Below are 21,971 nucleotides of genomic sequence, written 5' to 3'. Positions count from 1 at the left end.
CATCAGTCTAGAATCTCATGACCTTTGCATTTAGAAAATCTTTGTTCTGACAATTTCCACCCCATTTCTCCAAAGACTCAATCTTATATTTCTTGCAGGGGAGAAATAGAGGTAATCACCTGCATGGATCACATGATGAGTTTTTCCTTACGCAGATCTTTGTCTCATTCCCTTCTCTTCTATCCCCAGCCTCAGTCCCAATCTTCACCCCTTTATGCTGAGCCCTTTGTGGGTTCAGAAGGGAATACTGGCTTCCCTGTTAATAACCGCCTGAGCGGGTAGAATCCATCTCAGCCTGTCCTAGCTAAGTCAACTTTCACTCTCCATTGATTTTTCATTTGGCAAAATGTTGGTGTCTCTCACTCATGTTGTCACCCAGTTTCCCTTATCACTGAGTCATGTGCCTTTTTAAAGAATCCCTAGTGGCATCTGAACAGGTTTTTTGGAGGGAGTAAAAAGCCCATGTGTTTAATTTGCCATATATACTCATAGATGAACATCCTTTGCTTTGCTTTTAATGTTCCCTTTTACCCTCTTCTGTATTTTAGGACATTCAAGCATCACAGCTCTGTAACCCTTCCCTAATCCCTGCAACTGGAAGGAATCTTCCTTCTAAAAACTTCTATAGGCCACTCTGATCTGTCAACCATTAGGTACCAATGAGAGGTGCCCTATAGTTATTTGTATTTAACTGACCCTATTAGGTCCACATGACCTTCATGTGCTCACTAGACACTAGATCCTATATCTGACAAAGCAGAAACGGATTTACTGAATAAGAAAATAAAGCCAAATCCTGGCCAGCCTGTATTTTCTTTAGAAATACTCAGGAACGCCCTTTCACACCCCCTGAGTATAGTTCAGTATCCTCTTCTTCGGCTAACTCCATTGCACCCAGCCAAAATGAAGGGAGGCAACCATTTTATCTGTGATTTCCAGGAGGGCCACTTGTTACTAGTAACATTTGCCACAATTAAAGTGTCAACAGAGCAAGGGTTATGTGTAGACAACAATGAGCTCAAAAACATAAGATAGAAAGGCATATGGGTGAAGTTAAAGTACACAATACAGCAGTGACAAACTCCAGTTCTGACATCCAGTAACAAATCCTGGCCCTACCAATTACTAGTTATGGGACCTCTCTGAACTTCAGGCTCATGTGAACATGGGAATAAAGCCTACATCATAACTAAAAATAACACATGAAAAGTTTTTAGCAAAATGTCTATTATATAGCAAATACTCTCAATACTAGGTAAAACCCCATTTTGCAAGATCTTCCTCCTTAAGATAGCCATTGCTGTCTTGGGGTTATATTGGCCGGTGGGCCAATTCCCTTCACCTAGCCACTAAATCTGAAGTAGAAAGAATTCTGGATGAGTCTCAAATCCTTAGCCTTACGCCTCAAGAGTGATGCAACCTTGAGCACGTTTCTCATCTTTAATATGAAGAGTAGCCCAGCTTCCCTGACAGTAAGTAGTACTGGATCAACTGGACAAAGCATGAGGGACTGGCAGGTGGTTAACAGACTCTACACATGCTTGGTATCATCATTCGCTGATAGAAAAATGCTCAGACCAGGACACTCTGTAGAAACAGGCTCAGGCATGCTACTCCAGGACCGCAAATTGATCCACAGAGGCCAGAAAAGAATCTAGGTCCTCCATTACCCATGAGCCAAGGCACCAATTAGCAAGGCACCACAGTACCACCTAGTGGCCATAATATCCCTCTTCTCCCTCCCTGCCAGGTGTTAATGGAAGGCTGCCAGGTCACAGGTTCATAACTCTTTGGCCACCTACTTCAAAAGCTGATCAGTCAGAGTTGGAGAAAAACCAAACACAACCCCTCTCTTTCTTTTTTAATATTAACAAATACAAGCTGCAGAGAGGGCCAGCTGCTCTCTGCTGTTTCCCGAGGGAAAGCCAAAGCACAAAGCTATGCCTCTGGCCTTCCTCTAACTGCAGGGCCTGCCTGGCTCCTCCGGAGGCAGAGCTTTGTTTCAGCCCAGCTTCCCTTGTCCAAGCTCCCCAATCAGGATGTGAGGCACACGGCTGCTGGCGGTGGGGAGAATACTGTAGTTCCAGCCTCTGCTCCTTGGTAAGTCTCAGCCAGAATGGTGATGACTCATCTTCTGTAACTAGCCTCCTACTCGCCCCGTCCAGAAACCAGGAGGGCTTTTAACCACACCCACAGGAACAGGCAGGGCGACTTCAGTCATCTTCGGATGACTCCTCTTCTGCCTCTTTTAACCACTGGATGAACCTCTGCAGCTGTAAGAAAGCACAGTGGTGAGCTACTGAGGACAAGCACATAATCCTCTTGTTCTCTGTAGTGGATAAACAGCTCAAACAGCCACAAGGTCCCAGGGACCAACCACCCTGTGGGCCAAGGTCCAAGAAACCAGACAACCTATGGTGAGACGGCAGCCTGCTCACCTGTTGGTTCTTGCGCAACTGCCAGCCCTTGTCAGTTGTATCCCTTTGGCTGTACCAGCTCAGAATTGTCTCCTCAGCAAGGATCTCCAGCTGGTAGAAAGCCATCAGTACCTGCAGAAGGCCAGCAGAGATCTCAGGGACCAGAGTCCAGCAAGATATAATGGATGACAGAGGAGGAGGCAAGATCTTAGCACCTCTCTCTACCAGGTCCTCAGCTTCATTCTACATAGCCAACAGTCTCCTCCAGAACAGACAATAGTAAGCTGTTCACTGTGGTACTGGGACAGGTATAACTTCCGCAACTACTGCTGGGTAGTGCTTCGCACATTCCCAGGGCAACTTCCAAGTGGCTACCTTCCTAGCCTGGCTCCAAGCTGTACTATCCGAGCAACAAGCACAATACCAGGGGTGGATGGAGCTGTTAACTGATATTGGATTCATGTCAGTCTGTGTTTTGTGTCTCTATGAACTTCACCAAGGCCTGTTTCCTTGTTTTCTTTTTAAAAAAGATTTTCTTTATTTTCAGAGAGAGGGAAAGGGAGGAAGAGAGGGATAGAAACATCAATGTGTGAGAGAAACATCAATTGGTTATCTCCAGCACACCCCCAACCAGGGACCTGCCAAGACCTGTTTTAAAGCGGATGTAGGATTATGAGGCTTGCAGTGATAGTCACCTTGGCCACAGAAGCACTAAGAGCTTCATGCTCCAGGAAGAAGTCCTCAATGGCTGCCAGTGCTTCCAAATGATCAGCTGCACGTTTTACATAGTTCCTAAAAACAGGGCTCCAGGTCTTGAGCAGCTATGGAAGAAAAGAGAAGAGAGCTTCAATACATTCCTGAGCACATACCTACATTTGAATAGCAAAGAAAATCAATATTGATAACAGGCATCTTTCATGATGTGGAAAAACAAGAGGGAGATTACATAGGTCCTGTGGAATCATGTCAGAAGGACTTAAGAATTGACAGCAGTCAGGGTTGGGGAAAAAACTGGTTCCCCAGGAAGGTGAAAGGAGATCAAAAATGCAGACTGTCCCAAGAATACCTATTCCAAGCCTACAGGTTGATCTCATTCTGGGTCAAATCATATAGTCAGAGAGTCTGAAAGTCCAGGTCTATTCTAGGCATGCCTTTGGGATCTGGTATGATCTGAATCCTGGAATCTCAAAAGCCACTCAATACTGAACCTAACTTGACTCCTCTGGGCCAGCTATGGCTGCTCTAGAATCAAATCTGCTACCAGAGGTAAGGAGAAAGGAACCACAGTAACATAATATCCCACAAGACCATCTACTCCTGATTTCTTTTCAAGTCACCACAGCAAGGATGTGCATCTGCCTCTACCCAATCTCTTGCACCCAGCCCCAATCTTTGCTCACGGGAAGCAGCAGGGCACAGTAGCGGTTCGGGTCAAGCGGAGCATCCATTTGTTGCAGGGGGAACTCCAGGACCACGTGGCTCAGTACCTGCATCACCTCTTTGAGGCTTATGTTGTAGGCGTACCTGTGGGGAGACCGTGGTGACACCAGGGCCTTCGCTGGCCCTTTCAGCATGCGTAGGACTGACTTTGGCAGGAAACTGGGGAAGAGGAAGTCAGATGGAACACATGGAGGGGGAAGATTTTGGTAAGGGGAATTTATGCTGAGGCTAAAACCTAGTGCTCTCCTTGCCCCAAATGCTACTGGCTTTGTCATTTGGGATGTCAAGGGAACAGGTTCCTATGTAGGGAAGAAACAGGGGAACCTCTATCTGCCTGAGATTATCCCAAGAGGAGAAAATAGGAAGGGGCTGCTCTTACTTGAGAGAGTTGATCTCTAGGACGAGATTGTCACAAGAAATGTTCTCCTCCTTGCCCCGCTGTAGTGTTCCCAGGACTTCATTCTGGAACACTAAAATCAAAGTAACAATGAGTTTAAGGGCCCGCATCACTCCAGAACGTACTGTCCTCTAGTCCTGACTTCATACCAAACCCTTCCTGGGAGGAACACAAGTCTTTGGCTAGTTGATCCAGATAAAGAATAAACAGGAGGTTTTCCTCTTTTGTCCCAAGATACTGCTTCCCTGGCCACTCACCTTTGATGTCATCCATCTGTGGGGAGCCTGCTCGGCTATCGAGCTCCTCAGAATCCATACTTCGTTCGCTTTCAGTTTCACTCTCTTCTTCCATATTGATTTTGAGTCCTGAGAACCCATAAAGGGTGAGAAAAAGGAAAAATAAGGAAAGAGCCATTGACAGAGAGTCATATATATGCCCTGTCTGCATGAAAAAAGGAGGGAACAAGTAATTTGATTGTTCTTCAAAATATTCTGATTTAGAAAGGGTGGTGTGTGCGCATGCGCCTGTGTGTGTGTCAGGGTAAGACTCAGCTCACCCCATAGATTCTGCCGTAGTTCCTCCTCTTCTTCCATGCTCATGTCTGCAGCTTTCCAGAGGAAGCCCTGGCCTGCAGCTCCAACTTCTGCTGGATCGTAACCTGGAAAGGCACTGATCTTTAGCAAAGGCCCAGTGGAAGTACCAGTTCCTCCAGGAGGACACACTTGTTTTTCTATGGCGCAGAGAGACACATAGATGCCCCACACCTGCTGAGCCTCACACCTTTCAGCTTCATTCTCTCCTTTTCTTGGTCAGCCCCAGAATCATCACTGAACTGGCTATCATCCTCCTCTTCCTCTGCATCTGGAGGGTGCAAAGAAATCACCGAACCTTCAGGCAGTGTGATGTCTGGGCCCACTACAACCTAGGGGAGAAAAAAGGAGTGGGTGGCAAAGATCCAGTAGTGTGTTGGGGAAAAGTGCATCCTGACAGTGAGAGTGACTTCTTTTTTTTAAAGACTTTATTTTTAGAGGGGAAGAGAGGGCGAGAAACATCAATGTGCAGTTGTCTCTCGTTGTCTCTCACACGCCCCCTACTGGGGACCTGGCCTACAACCCAGGAATGTGTCCTGATTGGGAATTGAACCAGTGAACCCATGCTTCTCAGGTCAGTACTCAATCCACTAAGTCTAGCTAGGGCTAGAGAGTGACTTTTTTAAGTAAGTCAAGTAGATGGAAAATGAAACCACTGGATTTAGACTCTCAATTCAGCCTGGGCTATCGCTGGATACAGGTCCCTTCTGGCTTAGCATGAAGACCACTCAGCTTGGGGCATGTATGCAGTATGGAACAGGTTCTCACCTGCGAAGTGAGGACACAGTGTGGCTTCAATGTAACTCGTTCCTTGACCTCAGCATTGTCACAAAGCAGAGACTGATGGATCTGTGCTCCAGTAGCGACTCGAACACCCTGCCATAGGTAGGCCTGGTCCAGCACCACGTTATCACCTGGCTCAGGACAGGAAGAACTCCTGGTCACTCAGGGCTCCAACTTCAGACCAGGACCATTCCTGGAAGACACGACTCACTGACACCAGGACAACTCCCACCCAGCTCAAACACTCCATCCCCTACCTCACCAGAAACACCCTCTTCCCCTCTAAGCCCAGGCCTGAGAGTAGAACATTACTCAGCTTGACCATCTTTCACTAGGTTTATGACAATTACAGACTATCACACAGGACTTAAGAACCTGAGAAACTTCAAGATTTCTGGGGACCCCTGGAACCCAAGAACCTTATTAGAATCACGTCCATTATCTATTTCACCTCTTCTTGTACATTTAGAATTAGAAACTTACTGTTGTTCTTTTAAAGGGTCAGTTCCATTTAAAGCGTCACATTCTTACTACCAAGAGGCTAACCAGGCAGTATGGTAGAGTAAAAAGAACACTGGACTTAACAATCAGAATACTCAGATTCAGGTTCCTGCACTGCTTCTTATTAGCAAAACAACTTCTTTGAGCCAGTTTGTTTATCTGTAAACTGGGATAAATAATACCTACCTCACAAAGTTTTAGTGAGGATTAAAAGAAATAATGTACGCAAAAGGTCTTTGTAAGCTGTGATGCACAGCTATTATTACATGTTAATTATCCACTTGTTCCTGAGTATGAATATAGGGTACCCTGGAATGTGAAGAATCATCCAATATGAAGCTCACAGGTCACAAATTAAAGCATCACTGTTTTCACATCTCTGTTCCCTCCTTTACTGGGGGAGCCACTCTGGCTCCTTATTCTCAGGGAGTATCCGTCTCCTTCTCCGGAGTCATGGGCCTCCCCAGGTTCCTGCTCTTAGGACAGCTGGCTTGACTTCCCCACCTGTGCTCACCAATGTGACAGCCAGGGCCAATGACGCTGTTGTTGATGAAGCAATTGCTGCCAATGACTGTGCCAGCGCCCAGGAGCACATTTTCCTCCAGGATGCTGCCATGGCCCAGGCTGACTTCAGGCCCTCGGTAGATGTTGTGCCGGGAATGAGTGCAGTTCTGGGTTGTGCTGTCAGTGAAGTTCACTTCAGGGGTGAGAGGGTAGACCCATCGGCGGATGACATCAGCACAGACAGCTGCATACATCTGTAGGTTGGAGACCCGGGCACCATATTCCCTAGTTGTCACATGCATGTGGATCTGGTTCCCAAGGATCTGAATGAGGACAAAGAGAGGGAGGTCACTCAAGCACGTGAGGAAGAACGCCCCCAGGCACAACATTTTTCTTACCTTAAGTTCCCCTCTGCCTCTCAATGTCACAGCCAAATGGCCTGAGACTTTTCTTTGTGAATTGCTTCCTCCCACCCCAGGTATTTTCCTCCCTCCACAAAACGGGACCAAAAGTTGTCTGCATGAGACAAAATCTTAGCCCTCTTTTAAAGAGGCATTGGGAACCTTTCTTACCTCCTCATTCACTAGCAGGCCTCGCACAAAGTCGTCCCGAGTTTGGTAATCAAAGTTGTCTGTGAAGAGTTCAGCCACCTGCGGGGGTTGGAGGGGGGAGTTGGATGGACAAAGTTAAATGCTATTCACTGGAAGCAAAGATAAGCCCCCAGAGACCTATCAGACCCTGTGACAGAAGGGCATGGGCCAGAATCCCAAAAAGGCTCCTAATATTGGGGTCAAAATGACAGCAACTATTTGCTCTGGAACAGGTAAGAAAAAGAGGGAGAAGAAATATATCCTGGCTTCCTAGGAAGGAGTGACACACCCTCAGAGTTCTGCTCTTTGATGTGCAGTCCTGGCCTGAAGGGCTCACCTGAGGAGAGCAGATGCTGATATGACAATCCAGTAAATCATAGCGGATCTCCGCTCCATCTCCACTGCCCCGGAACAAGCTCTGTGGGGAGAGGGTGCAAAGACTTTAACCTGGCTTTCTTGCTGAATCCTGTCATCTTCCTGCCTCAAGGAACCCAGATACCCACACACCAGGGGAAACGAAAAACGTCGAAGGCCTTGGGTCTTCTGAAAATGGAGCACCCTGTTTGTGGCACTATCCACAGCCACTACCACGTTGTCCTCATGGCAACGAGTTGGGTGACTTGGGGATGACTCCTTGAAGATCATTGTCATCACAGATACATTTTTTTCTAGCTTTCGCCTCAACCTATAAAGGATAGGAGAAAGCGAGCCTTAGGATTCCGCTGATCCCAAACTGTTGTCCCTTCCGTTTTCCCATCCTGACCTGTGCTCCTCCAGGGCTTTGGTAATATTGATGTTTGAGATGACATCCCCATATACCAAAAGGAAGTCGGAGCGCACCAAGGCCTTGGCATCAACATCACGAAGAACATCCCCCAGTGACCGATATAGGTCTGATGTAATTATACGAACCACGTTGAGGGAGGTAGGGCGGCACCACTTGGATTTCCTACAGGAAGCGGGGTGGAGAATGAGTAAATCAAAAATAAAGATCACGTACGGCTTCCCTGTTTTTCTCCCCCACTCAACATTCATATTCCTTCTCTATGGCTTTTCTGGGTTCCTGCCAGCGCCCTCAACTTCAAAGAGACTTATGAACTATAATGAATGGTTTCAGCATCCTGTGTCACCAGGTTTGTTTTATGGGTGAGAGAAACACGGTTATTTCCTCTCCATAGCCTGACCCCTGTCCCCAAACATGGATTTGAATTTAAAATCCTGCTGAGACTCAGAGTAGACAAAGTTTCTTGGGAATATACTTTTCATGTCACTTTTCTCCTTCCAAAATCCAGACCAAATTTAGAAACCGTCTAATAAAGACCATGCTAATATCCAAGTCTTTTATATCCTAAGCTTCCATAAATCCTGACATTCACTCTTTTTCAAAAAGATTTCACCGAGCGTTTGTTAAGTGCTTATTATGTGCTTGGTACTAAGCTAGGAACTGGGAATACAAAGATGAGGAACAGCTCAATATTTAGAAGTTCAGTGGAAAAGCAAAGATGTTACTCCTATAACTTCCACATTAGAGCCATTAAATAATAGGTAGAACCCCCTTGGACCAAACTTTGTGAGATTCAGAAAAAACCCAAATGTTAACTCTTTAATCTTTGTCACAATTTCAGCTGCTCACCACTTGGTAAGTGACTACAATACCCTTAGGCCTTAGGATGGAGTCTACATAGACACATTTCCCCCCTCACAATTTCCCTTTATTTAGTTACATTCATCTTAAGAAAACTGGAAAAACATGGTGAAACACAAAAAGAAAAGGTGCAGGATCTTACAGTAAATGTTCCTTGATTTGAGCAGCCTTCCAGCAACAAAAGACAAAGGTTTCTTGTACACCTGTGGCAGTCAGGAATTCCAGAGTGTAGTCGATTAGTGCCACATTGGCCAGGGGCAAGAGGGCCTGGAGGGCAGGAGATGGAAAAAAGGTGAAGTCTTGAATCTGGCTATCGGCCTACTATTCTTTCCTCCACTACAACCACAATTTTCACTCCTATATCAGTGTTTCCAAAGACTATAGTTTTGTTCTATCTTTCCGACATAAATTAATCATGCTTCTGCCTTAGATGTTCATATCATGCTCTAGGCATTAGAGTCTAAAGTGTTACAATTTGGATATAGTAACCACAGGTATAATCTACTTGTTCAGCATCAGAGACAGAGCTGCTATAGATTAGGACACCACATCTGGTAAAGAATACTGGAAAGCAATCTTATCTCCAGAAACTTAAGTACCACTAAGGCCTTTTCCCCATAAAATTTCCTTCCTTAATCCCTAAGAGTCGGGCTAGCCAACCTCGATCACCTGTCCAAAATGAACACCCATTAGGCTTTTTGCTGGAAGTGAGGAGTTAGGGAGACTCTTCCCTGAAATGAATGCAATTCCTTCTGAACTAGAGATGGCTGAGTGGCCCAGCAATCCCCAGGACTAGCTCAGTCCAATTCCCCAGTATCTAGACAACAAGAAAGAGGCTGCTGGCAACCAGCCACTAAACCTATTCTGTCCTCCTTTAGACAGACGGCACTGGCTGTCATTAAAACCTGGAAGGTGAAAAAAGCACATTGTACCGAGATCCAGAACAGCTGTTACTATGGGATCAGACCAGTCTGTTCTTTTTTAGGCATATGACCTCCTTTCTGGAGGCAAAAGGGGTGATACTCTCTTTCATTTAAAGATCTCTTTTTCCCTCCGCATAGTTAAAGGCCTTGCAGCCTCCCCTTGGGGCGTTGAATCCTAGGGCAAAGGCTTCTTAAAGGCACTGCTTCTACAATTTAGCCCTCTGCATGCCTCCTAAACCTCACACAGATAGCACTAACAAGTCTGCCAGCCACTCATTTGGTCAGGCAGTCATCAGTGTTTAAAACTGTCTCCTTTCCTCGTAACTAGATAAACCCGACCTCAGGGAAAGAGGCTGGATACACGTTCTCCCAGAGCACGCCTCACTAGGCAGACGATAGGATAACTAGCTCCATCCCCGCCACTCCAGGCCTTCTGGCTGCTCCAGCGCACGGTGCTCACCCGAGGCTGGTCCTTGGAGATTGGGAAGAAGCGGCGGTTGAAGCTATCCGCCACCAGAACTGCTTGTAGGGGCGGCGGCGGTTCCTCTTCGGCCCCTCGGGCTCCACCACCGCTGCCACCGCCTCCCGGCCCGCCGACACTGCGCTTGTTGGCCCTACTGGCCACCGCACCAGGAGGTACCACTACAGAGGTCGCCATCTTCTCTCACGGCCACCGTTTCCGCACGTAAACTAACACGGCACGCAGTAGGGGACAAAAAGGACCCAGTACCCGAAACGCGAAAGACTAAGAATAAGGGGGAGGAGACGAGAAGAGAAGAACGCGCATGCGTCGCTCAGCGCCCAGGCAGAGGGCTCACTAGGTTGCAGCCAGGCAGGGGGTGGTGCCGCCCCGAACTCGACCTGTTGAAACGTCGGGGGCGGGGCTCGATCTGCTAGTATGTTAGGCGTTTATCTGTACCTGAACAAGCTGAGATTCTTGCGGGATGATGAGACTTGTGGTCTCTGCAAAGGGGTCAGACCCATTCGGGATTTGTGATCTTTCCCGCCCCGAGCATGTTAACAATTGTCTTCCGTCATTCTAGTCACCTACTGTGATCCGGCACCTTGGGGAGCTTGGGACCGAGTCAGACATCCCCTTCCCTCCGGGAACTCACAGTTTACCTAATCACAAAACGTGGTATAGTAGGGCGAGTAGTAATTTTCTTGAGCGCTGATTGTGGCCAGATACAACACAGCCGTTAACTGATTTAATTTGTCACACGTCTGCGAGAACATTTTATTCATTAGTTCAACAAACATTTCTTCCTCTCCCCGCCTCTTTTTTTTTTAAAGATTTTATTTATTTGTTTGTTTGTTTGTTTGTTTGTTTGTTTAAGAAAGAGGGGAAGGAACGGAGAAAACGAGGAAGAGAAACATCGATTGGTTGCCTCTCCCATGCCCCGAAGTGGGCACCTGGCTTGCAACTCAGGCATTTGCCCTGACCAGGAATGGACTCCGCACCTTTCGCTTCGCAGGCCAGCACACAAAACCCTGCGTCACATCAGCCAGGGCTCAACAAACATTTCTTGAACTTTAAGAAGGGCGGGTGAGGCTCACCCATCTAATAAGTGGAAAAACTGGTATTGGAACACGATCTGACTTAGCAGTTCCTCCATTTTTCTACCAAAGTATGTGGGTGATAAAAAATTACTATTTCATTATGTCTTTAATTATTCATTCATTCAGCCTATCAGCATTTACTGAAACCCTATTCTGTTTCAATCAGAGTGGGAACAGGGATGGATCCAAGTGCATAATAAAGTCGAGTGAGCCTGGAGTTAAGCAGCAAGCTTTCCAGGCAGAAGGCACTCTGAGCGCAAAGGCCCGCGCACCTGAAAGGCACAGCACGATTTGGGGAAAGAGGCTGTGGCTGCAGGGAGAAAACCAGACTTGGGGAAGTGCAAGCCTGTGGGGACGCTGTGGAGGCTAGGCAAGAGAGTTTAGGCGTCGTCATTCGGTAATCAAGCAGCTTTCCAGCAAGGCACGCGCGTTTTTTTGTACAAGAACTGTCTGAATTCTAGATCTGCTGATCCTGCAGTTTCAGAAAAGGTTTCCACCCATGCCTTGGTGCACGTCGGGATTTGGAGTTCGAAAAGGCTGCTTCGTATGCGGGGGTTGCCGCTTGACTAGCGGTACCAAGGCCCCCTCTTCGTGGGACCAAAGAGTCTGTCATTTTTTTCCCCTCTCTACTAGTTAATTATAGCGCTGAGACAAAACCATTTCCTAAGGCTTTTGGAAAATTTAGGCTGAAGAAGAACAGGCAGAAGGCAACTCAGTAAGAGTTTTCAATTAAATAATTGCTCATCGTACAGGAAGGTGTTCGACTGTCTCACAAACCCATTGGCAGAAAGAGAAATGAAGGGTGATTAAACAGAACTGGTGATTGGCCCCTATGCGTGCGCACCTGCACACTCGGGAAAGGGTGGGGCGGGGGCGGGGATGCGGTGGTGAGGATTGTAGATACTGGTTCAATTGCTGAAATTTTAAATGACTCCTGAGACCTCAGGAAATGGTGAGCTGTAAATCCAGGTCTTATTCTGCAGACACTAGCTGATTAGATACGGTTTTAGTGGATGGTCGCAGGGAGAACCTTTTTCTCTCAACTTAATTTTTTTTTTTTGTTTCAAAACCTAGTCGACTCAACAACAACAAACAAAAATGAGCAAAGGAGTTAATTAGGCATTTCTCTAAAGAAGATATACAAATGGCCAATAATCACATGAAAGGATGAGCAACATCCCTAATCATTAGGGAACTGCAAATCAAAGCTACAGTGAGATATCACTTCATTGTCGACGATAAAAAAAAAACAGAAAATACCAAGTATTAGTGAGGATGTGGAGAAATTGGAACCCTTGTGCACATTGCTGGTGGGAAATATAAAATGCTACATTTCTTGTGGAAAACATGTAGCTTCAATTGTAGAAATTTTTTGTATGATGGTTCTTCAAAATATAAAACATAGAATTGCCATATAATCCAGCAATTCTGCTTCTGGATATACCCAAACGAAGTGAAATCAGGCACTCAAATAGACATTTATATACAGCCATGCTTATAGCAGCATAATTCACAATAGATAAAACATGGAAGCAACCCAAATGTCCCTTGATGGATGAATGGATAAGCAAAATGTGGTATGTACATAAATAGAATATTACCCACTTCAGAAAGGAAGGAAATTATGACATATGCTACGACATGGATGAAACTTGAGGATATTATGCTAAGTGGAATAAACCAATCACAAGAAAGAAATATTGTATGATTCCATTTATATGAGGTCCCTACGGTAGTCAGATTCATATGGACAGATGGTAGATTGGCGGTTGCCAGGAGCTGGGGGGAGGAGGAAGTAAGGAGTTATTATTGAATGGATATGGAGTTTTAGTTTTGCAACACGAAAAGAGTTATGTGGATGGATGGTGGTGATGGTAACACAACAATGTAAATGTACTTAATGTCACTGAACTGTACATTCAAAAATGGTTAAAAGAGTAAATTTTGTTATGTGTATTTTACCACAGTTAAAAAATTGGAAAAAAACTTACTGGAAAGATACTGAAAATCACCAATACATAATCACACACACGACTATATAAATAAATAAAAATCCCCCTACTTTTTTCATCCTACTCAATGCCCAGAGTTATAATCATTATTAATAATTTGGTGGGTATTCCTTCCATTTCCTAAGTTTATATATTGATATACCAACATCTATTGATATAGATATATCTTTATATACATGCCTAAACATATATATCATATAGATATATTCAAAATACATACACAGATATGTATATTCACACACAGACTTATGTTTAGAGACAGTATACTATATGATCACCTGCTGTTACTCTAGAGCCAGAGTGCTTGGATTCCATTCCAGCCTCTAGTTATTTACTTGCAGTTTCACTTTGGGGAGGTTACTCAACCTCACTATGCCTGGACTTCCTCATCTTTGAAATGGGATAATAGTACCTAATCTTAAAAGATTGTGAGGATTAAATGAGATAACATGTGAAAAGTTCTTAGAACACTGTTTGACACGTTATCAGGACCATTTAAATGTTGGCTATTATTATGATGCATTTTGTCTGCAACTTAATTTTTATTTAATATATAGTGTGATACAGACAAACCTAACTATTTTTAATGATTTCATTCTGTAGTGTGAATTACCATTATCCGATTATTTCTTGATTGATAAACATTCAGTTTTTTGCAGTTTTTGCTCTTACAAATAACACTGCAACAAGCATCCTCCTATTGATATTTTTATACTTGTATATTTACATTTCTTTCTTTTTTTTAATATTTTTTATTTATTTCTAGAGAGAGGGAAAGGGAAGGAGAAATGGAGAGAAACATCAATGTGTGGTTGCCTTTCATGTGCCCCCAGCTGGGGACCTGGCCTGCAACCCAGGCATGTGCCCTGACAGGCAGTTGAACCAGCAACCTTTTGGTTTGTGGGACGACGCCCAGCAGACTGAGCCACACAGGTTGGGGCAACAGTTTTGATTTTCTTTAAAAATTTATTTCGTCCTGGCTGGTGTGGCTCAGGGGATTGAGTGCTGACCTGAGAATCAAAGGGTTGCTGGTTCAATTCCCAGTCTAGGGCACATGCCTGGGTTGCAGGCCAGGTCCCCAGTAGGGGGCGCACTAGAGGCAACTACACATTGATGTTTCCATCCCTTTCTCCCTCTCTTCCCCTCTCTAAAAATAAATAAATAAAATCTTTAAAAAAAAGTGAATTAAAAATTTTTTCTTTTATAATAGCCATCTTAATGGGTATGAAGTTGTATCTTGTGGTTTTGATTTGCACTTCTGTAATGAATAGTAATGGTAAGCATCTTTTCATGTGCTAGTTGGCTATTTGTATCTCTTTTTTGGAGAAATGTCTGTTTAAGTCCTTTGCTCATTTTTAAAAAAAGATTTCATTTATTTATTTTTTAGAGAGAGGGGAAGGGAGGGAGAAGAGGGGAGAGAAACATTGATGTGCAAGAGAAACATCAATCAGTTGTCTCTCACAGGCCCCAACCAGGGACCTGGTCCACAGCCCAGGCATGTGCCCTGTGTCAAACTGGCAGCCTGTTGGTTTTCAGGACAATGCCCAACCCACTGATCCACACCATTCAGGGCCTTTACCCATTTTGAAATTAGGTTGATTTTTTCTTTTGCTCGTTGAGTTGTAGGAATTCTTCATATATTCTATACATCAGTTCCTTATCAGATATGTGATTTCTAAATATTTTCTCCAATTCTGTGGGTTGCCTTTTTACTCTGTTGATAGTGTCCTTTGAAGTTCAACTTACCCACTTTTTGTTGTTGTTGTCTGTACTTTTGGTGTCATTCAAGAAATCTTGTCAAGTCTAATGTCATGAGACTTTTCCTCATGGCATGTTTTCTTCTAACTTTTGAATGGCACTTTTTTCATCTTCAGGTTCTACTGATAAAAACATCAAAATAATGGTAGATATGTTCCCTTCAGGGCCCCGTTGGTACATGTACCGGAGTTGGCCTTTTCTAGGTATTGCTGAAGAGTTAGGGCTCTGGTGATTGCATGCCTCAAACTGAAGGATCAGAGCACTTTGAACTTGAACCTTAAGACCTCTTGTGCTTCTCAGCTGGACCTACTTGTTGCTTAGTGATTAGAATTAATTTTTCACTGCCATAGGCATTGTGTATTTATTTTTCTAGTTACTTTTGGATCTGGAATTGTTCTGAAAGTTGAAGGTTCTTACTACACTATGGGATATCTGAGGTTTTTAGTGTTTATGTCCTAGCTTGCTAGGAAATGACAGAAAAACTAAGTTCTGAGTTCTCCCTTTTCTGCCCTCCTCCCTGCTCCTTTCCTGAGGAACCTTCACTATCACCTCCAAAGATATGCCTGGTCTCCAGAGATACAACAATCCTCTGTTTTCCAGGCTGAGAATTGATGAATAAATATCCTTTAAAGTTTATAGCTCAGTCAAAAGAGGTTAATTATGCAAAAGAGACTTCACTCAAAAACTTAGGGGAAGAGAAGAGAGAAAAAAAGTCACTGACACCTGTGCAGTAATTCCTTGGCGGGTCCTTGATAGGATGCGGGTGGCTTGTGGAGTTAGACGACATCACCCCCTAGAGGGCATTGCTCTGCCATGCACCATCTTGCCCACCAACTGTCTTGGACTGTTCGGGTACTTTTTAATACAGCGTTCCAAAGCTGTAAAGTAGACCAGCCAAAACCGTGATGTACATGGAACCCTGCGGGAAAGAACTTGACCTGGATATTCTGAGACCCAGAAGTATACAGACTCGTCTTCTTAAAGAGAGCTGGAGCTTTCTGGATGGGGCTGGCCTGGAGAGAGCCAATATGGTTCCTGAGATGGCATTGCCGAGAGCAAAAAAGTATCAGCTTGAACATCATGGTTTTGAATCCAGACGGAACAAGAATTGTAGGAACAGTGTGACACTGTGCCTGGCCTCCTCTTTATCCAGCCTCCCTCACGGAACACGTGTACTGCAGGAAGGGAGTGCTGTGTCATACAAGCAGGTCACTATGTGCCAGGAGTTCTGCTGTGGAACTCCCTCCTGAAGAGCCGACCAGCAGAAATAACCAGTTTCCCCAGTGGTGGCCAGAGGATGATAGCCACACTGTGGCACTTACTGGTGGCAGAGTTGCAAAACAGCAAAGACACACACACACAGATTAAAAATAGCCAGAGAGACAATATATATTACCTAAAGGGGGATTCAACTTTGAGTGACTTCATTAGAGCCAAAGTAAAATCTGGAAGATAATGGCATAACATCTTCAAAGAGTTGAGAGAAAGTATTTTCAGCATAGCATTGTCTTCCTTGAGAAATTACCTTTCAAGTACACAGGTAAAATAAATACATTTCAATATGAAGACAACTGGTCACCTGAAGACCTTTACTAGAGAAATTTCTGAAGTTATATTGTCCAGTGCAGTAGCCCCAGCCACATATAATACTATTAATATTATTTAAATTATTTACAATTAAATATTTAATAATGCAGTCACATTTGCCACATTTCAAGTGACCTGTAGTCATATGTGGCTAGTGGCTAATATATTGAACCATGCAGATATAGAAGATATAGGCTATTTTCACCACTTTGAACAGCATATTGAATAGCACTATTAAAAGAGATACCTCAAGCGGAAGAAAATTACAGAACAAATGTCGTGGATGCAAACGGGAAGATCTAGTAAAGACAATTTTAAATGTGTGAATAAATCTAAACAAATATTGATGATATAAAGTAATATCAATATTTAAATTGGGAAGTTAAAAAAAAGAGCATGCTAAATTACTTACATAGTAAGTCAGAAAGGAGATGATTAGAGTTAAAACATTCTAAGATCTTTTTAGTATTCAAGTGAAGACTGGACCAAAAAATAAAATTCAAGAATTTACTATTTACAAGGGACACACCTGAAACATAAGGACTCAGAAAAGCTGGAAGTAGAAAGATGGAAAAAGATGCATTAGGCAATGCTTTCCAAAACAAATCTGCTGGTAAGCTTTATTGGAAGTTGAAATGGTTACTTTATTGTGATAAAGCTTTACGTCACCAGGAAGATAAAGTATTTCAAATCCTTTGTACCTAAAAATGAAGCTTCAAAGCATATGAACTGAAAATTGACAACACTGTAAGAAACAATTGACAAATCCACCATCATAGCAAGAGATTTTAAATATATTTCTCTTGGGATTTGATAGGTCAAACATAAATGAAGAAGGATACAGAAGACAGGCATCACAATTGCTGCATTTTGCTGTGTATAATGCACACCCACATTTTTGGCCCAAAATTTCAGGAAAAAAGCCTATTGTTTTAATTTTTAATTCAATCATTTATTTATTTATTTATATTTAGCTATTTTTTTGTATTATAAGAGAATTTTAGCATTTATTTTTGAACATATGGATCTTGTTATTGCTTTCTAGAGTTACACTTAATGCATACACATAAATAAAAGAATTAAAAACATTTATATAGAAACAGAATTAGTACTACCCATGTATAATGTGCATCCTTATTTTTCCCTCAAAAATTTGGGCAAACAGTGCTCATTATACACAGCAAAATACAGGTAATTCATTTACTTCCATTTTCCTCTTCTTGTTTTCTAATAATGTACACTAAATATAACTTTTCTACTGAGTTATACTTGTGCTACATTCCATGTATTTTCATACTTAGTGTTCTTCACTACTAATTTCTGTTTAATTGTTTTGGTTTCTGTTTGGCCCCACGTTCTAATTTCAAATTCCCAAGAATTAAGGTTTTGGGGGTGGTGGTTTATCCTTTTGTAGTTAGTTGCTATTGTACACAAACATTGTGGTCTGTATCATTTCTGCTTTCTTGATTTTGTTGAGATAGTCTTTGTGGCCAAAAATATGGTCTGTTTGGGAGAATATTCCATTTGTGGCAGAAAATATTATGCGTGTTCATTAGCACAATGTTTGATGTATTTATTAAATCAACTTTCTTATTTGTGCTGTTAAAAATCACTATATGTTTATTCTTTGGAAAGCAGTATACATGTATTGAAATCTTTCACCATGATTGTGGATGTTTCTATTTCTCCCTTATATGTTTCAAGGCTATGTTGTTATGTACATAAAGAGTCAAAGATTATCTTGGTTTAACACCCTTTCTGACTGTAAGTGAAGGGAGAGAATAAACAGTCTTGTCCATACCATTTCCAGCCACAAGAATGATGATGAACTGCAGCTGTTCATTCTGCCAAAAGAATGCCCTGTTTTGAGCATGTTTCTGGTAATATTTTTGTTTACCGGCTCCCAAGGTATATAAAAGTGGTGCTGTGATCAAGGCCAACGTTGTAGATCAAGAACAAAAGATTGTTAAAAAACAGATGTGTTAGGCCATAGGCAGGAGAATTCACAGCAGGACTGGGCTAGAGCAGTTCTTCTCAACCCTGGCTGTACCTTAGAATCAATTGAGGAGCTTAAAAATACCAATGCCTGGGTTCCATCCAATCAGAACCTCTGGGAGAAGAGACTGGACACTGGCATGCAGCCAGGAGAGAGAATCACTGGGTGAGAAGAAAAGACATTCTCTTCCATGTGCTATTATACCTCATCCTGCTGAACTGGACAGAGCTTCTTTGAGATCCCCACGGGGCACGTGCCATAGAGCAACAACGGAGGAAGCTGCAATGTGGTCAAGGGCTTTAAGGGTTGCCTTTGCAGGGGCTGGGAAAAAATTAAGGCTACTAAACAGGGCTAGAGGGGGCAGCACTCACTACATGTGGGAGGGCAGACACAGTGAGGGAGATTAACTAGGGTGAGGATCCTGGAGTTGGCAACTGGATGGAAGGCCTTCCTGTCAAACACTGAGTTCAGAACAGGGGGATATACCCTGCACTGGTCAAACTCTGAGCAATTGGTGGCAAAGGCACTGCCCTTTCCCGTAGCAGACATAGGGTGTCTGAGAAGAGAGAGAAAACGTTCATGTTCTCTTTATGAGGGGAGCCCCAGGCAGGAGCTTGGGGACAGCCTGTGGTATTATCTTTAATAATGATAGCTAACATTTATTGAGCACTGCTATGTGCCAGGTATAATCTAAGTTCTCTGAATGGATTCCCTTGTTTAATCCTTCTAAGCCCCGATCAAGTAGAAACTGTTTTTTATTCTCATGGAATAAACAAATTAACTGAGGTGCAATAGGAGGAAGCAAATTCATATGGTCAAATAGATTGTTAAGAGGCAGAAACTGGACTTGACCTGAACCCAGGTTCGCCTGCTGCTGCTGCGCTATACACCCCCAATGAGGAGACAGAGAATGGGGGAGGAGGATCACTCCTTGTCCAGATGCTGGGTACTTCCCACCGAGTCCAGGGAGGGTGGTTTGGGCTAGAAGGCAAATGAGGGAATCTAACGTGAACTGAGCAGGCCCGGTGGGCTGAGCCAAAGGAGAGAGGGGCTTGTGTTCTACCACTGATCTGGGGTCCTGGAAAGGGGCTGCCATTCCTTGTGGTCCCAAACCGATAGATACGTGGAAGCTGTAGGGGTGTGGAGCGATGAGGCCGAGAGAGGGCCTGAGTTAGCACTCGTGCTGCTCCCCTGGTCTCCATGAGATGGGAAAGGGTGCCAGAAGTTCCTCTGCGTCCTGCGTGGAGGGTGGGCAGAGGGGCACTGAGAGCCCCCAGAACCGCCCTGGGGCCTGTGATGAATGATGCAGCTCTGCCCTGGAGGCTGTGGGGTGGACGACCGAGGCCGGGTGGAAGCCCTGGGTGAGGCTCGGAGGGTTCCGCAGCAGCAGTGATTGTTGAGGTGAGACTAAGCCAGTGCCAGGTAAAAAACTGTCACCGCCAAAAGCCAGGCTGAGGATTCTCTAGCGGCAGACTTTAAACAGCAGGTGCCAACAGGGCGATGTTTACCTCTATGTCCACATCGTTTTGGGGACAAACATTTCTAATCTCAGCTCATTATTCACATGACAAAGAATGAGGAATTGCAGGATCTGTGTCTGGTCTTTTCGGCAGGTTCAGAAATAAAGGGAAAAGTTAATATTTGACCTTGTCATAGGTAAAAAAAGAGAATCAGTTGTTGACTCTCGTGGGAGTTCTGAGAAAGAGAGGACAGTGGGTCTTATCTAAGTCAAAAGGGGACAGGCAGTTCTTTGCAGTCAGCCATGTTCTAGAACACAAAAGGCTGGGGGTGCCCTGGCTGGTGTGGCTCAGCGGATTGAGTGCCGACCTGTGAATCAAGGGGCTGCTGGTTCGATTCCCTGCTAGGGCACATGCCTGGGTTGTGAGCCAGGTCCCCAGCAGGGGGCTCACAAGAGGCAACCATGCATTGATATTTCCCTTTCTTTCTCCCTCCCTTCCCCTCTCTCTAAAAATAAATAAATAAAATCTTTAAAACAAACAAACAAACAAAAGGGTAGGGAGATTTCAGAAAGCAAATGATTGGGGAGATTTCTTAACCATCATGATTTTCTGGGGACATAAGGCTCAGGTGAAGTTTAACATCATCAACATGCAAACTCTATCTTGTCCTCCTGTGGAAAAATTGCCTCTGTTTGCAATTCGCTATCTTTACTCCATATAAATTTGTGGTTCTTGACTTTTCCTTTAAACCAGTTATCACATCCTCCTGGTTCTCTCATATAGTATATGAGTTCAGTCAGTTCTTTAATATATATTTATAAGAGTCATGATTTTGTTTTTACTGAAAATTGTCTTTGAACAGAATACTCCATAGAGCTTATTCAGATTTCAGCAGTTTTACTTGCATTTGAGTGTGTGTGTGTGTGTGTGTGTGTGTGTGTGTGTGTGTGTCCCAGTGAGAGGCAAGGAAATCATGGAAAGTCCAAAGGTCGACGGTGGCCACAGCAAAGACTAACACCCTGAGATTAAAAGCCATCAAATGGAGTGGTGTGGGAGAGTCTGTGGTGGAGATTATTCTGGATTCAGAGTCCAATGCTTAGTTCTTCATATTCAAGAATTATTATTTCTGCCTTCCTTGGCAATGATCTGAATGTGTTAAAATATAGCATTAAGAATTAGAAAAAATTGGGTTCAAAGTAGCCCCACAACTTACTTGTGTGATCCTGGGGAAGGATCTTAACCTCTTCTTTGGCATCTTTATCTGTAAATTGGGAATAATGTTAATATCCACCTTATAGGATTGTTGTGAGGATCAAAGGAGATAATGAATGTTAGGAACTTTGCATATAGAAAGGATATACTCAGTAAATGATGGCTATTAATATCAAAACAACTTTTCTATCTCCAAACCAAGGAAAAGCTTAACCTAACAACCTTTCATAACAACTGTAGAAGCCACCACACATCTCTTTTACTGTAGACCCATTAATACTCAAACAAGGAAGGTTCTTGCTCAACAAGGACTAATGGAATAATAGGTCATCAACTCGTCAGCTTCAACAGTAGGTCAATGATGGAAATTAGAGGTGCATGTTGGTTGATATGTGTTCTTTGTTTTCTTTGCAACTTTCATATTTCTTTTCATGTAACAGTTTTAATAAAGGCAAGTCACTAAGTCTATAAATGTAATGCTATTTATAGACTTTTATAAGGCTATTCAAAGAAATGATTTTACAAATCAGAATAAAAAATCTGACAATGTGTCCAAATTTTAGTCAGGGATATATAGGTAAGGCAGGTACACTATG

At 43.6% G+C, this 21,971-nt stretch overlaps 1 protein-coding gene across 1 annotated transcript; it reads right to left on the bottom strand.

The window, feature by feature from the left end:
- Nucleotides 1-1,807: 1,807 nt before the first annotated feature.
- EIF2B5 (eukaryotic translation initiation factor 2B subunit epsilon) lies at nucleotides 1,808-10,488 on the bottom strand. The gene is made up of 16 exons (XM_054581213.1): nucleotides 10,251-10,488; nucleotides 9,010-9,134; nucleotides 7,986-8,171; nucleotides 7,730-7,907; nucleotides 7,560-7,640; nucleotides 7,205-7,282; nucleotides 6,643-6,955; nucleotides 5,613-5,758; nucleotides 5,035-5,176; nucleotides 4,811-4,912; nucleotides 4,512-4,619; nucleotides 4,237-4,327; nucleotides 3,818-3,941; nucleotides 3,113-3,238; nucleotides 2,439-2,549; nucleotides 1,808-2,273 (listed from the first exon to the last, which is right to left on the bottom strand). The coding sequence occupies exons 1-16, from the start codon at nucleotides 10,446-10,448 to the stop codon at nucleotides 2,214-2,216; spliced, it is 2,169 nt and encodes a 722-aa protein (XP_054437188.1). The 5' UTR covers nucleotides 10,449-10,488; the 3' UTR covers nucleotides 1,808-2,213.
- Nucleotides 10,489-21,971: the final 11,483 nt, after the last annotated feature.

Source organism: Pteronotus mesoamericanus, unplaced genomic scaffold (assembly GCF_021234165.1).
Source record: "Pteronotus mesoamericanus isolate MK-2021 breed Mesoamerican mustached bat unplaced genomic scaffold, CSHL_Meso_final contig_116, whole genome shotgun sequence".
Classification (NCBI taxonomy): Eukaryota; Metazoa; Chordata; class Mammalia; order Chiroptera; family Mormoopidae; genus Pteronotus; species Pteronotus mesoamericanus.
This window is presented reverse-complemented; position numbering and strand designations above follow the sequence as displayed.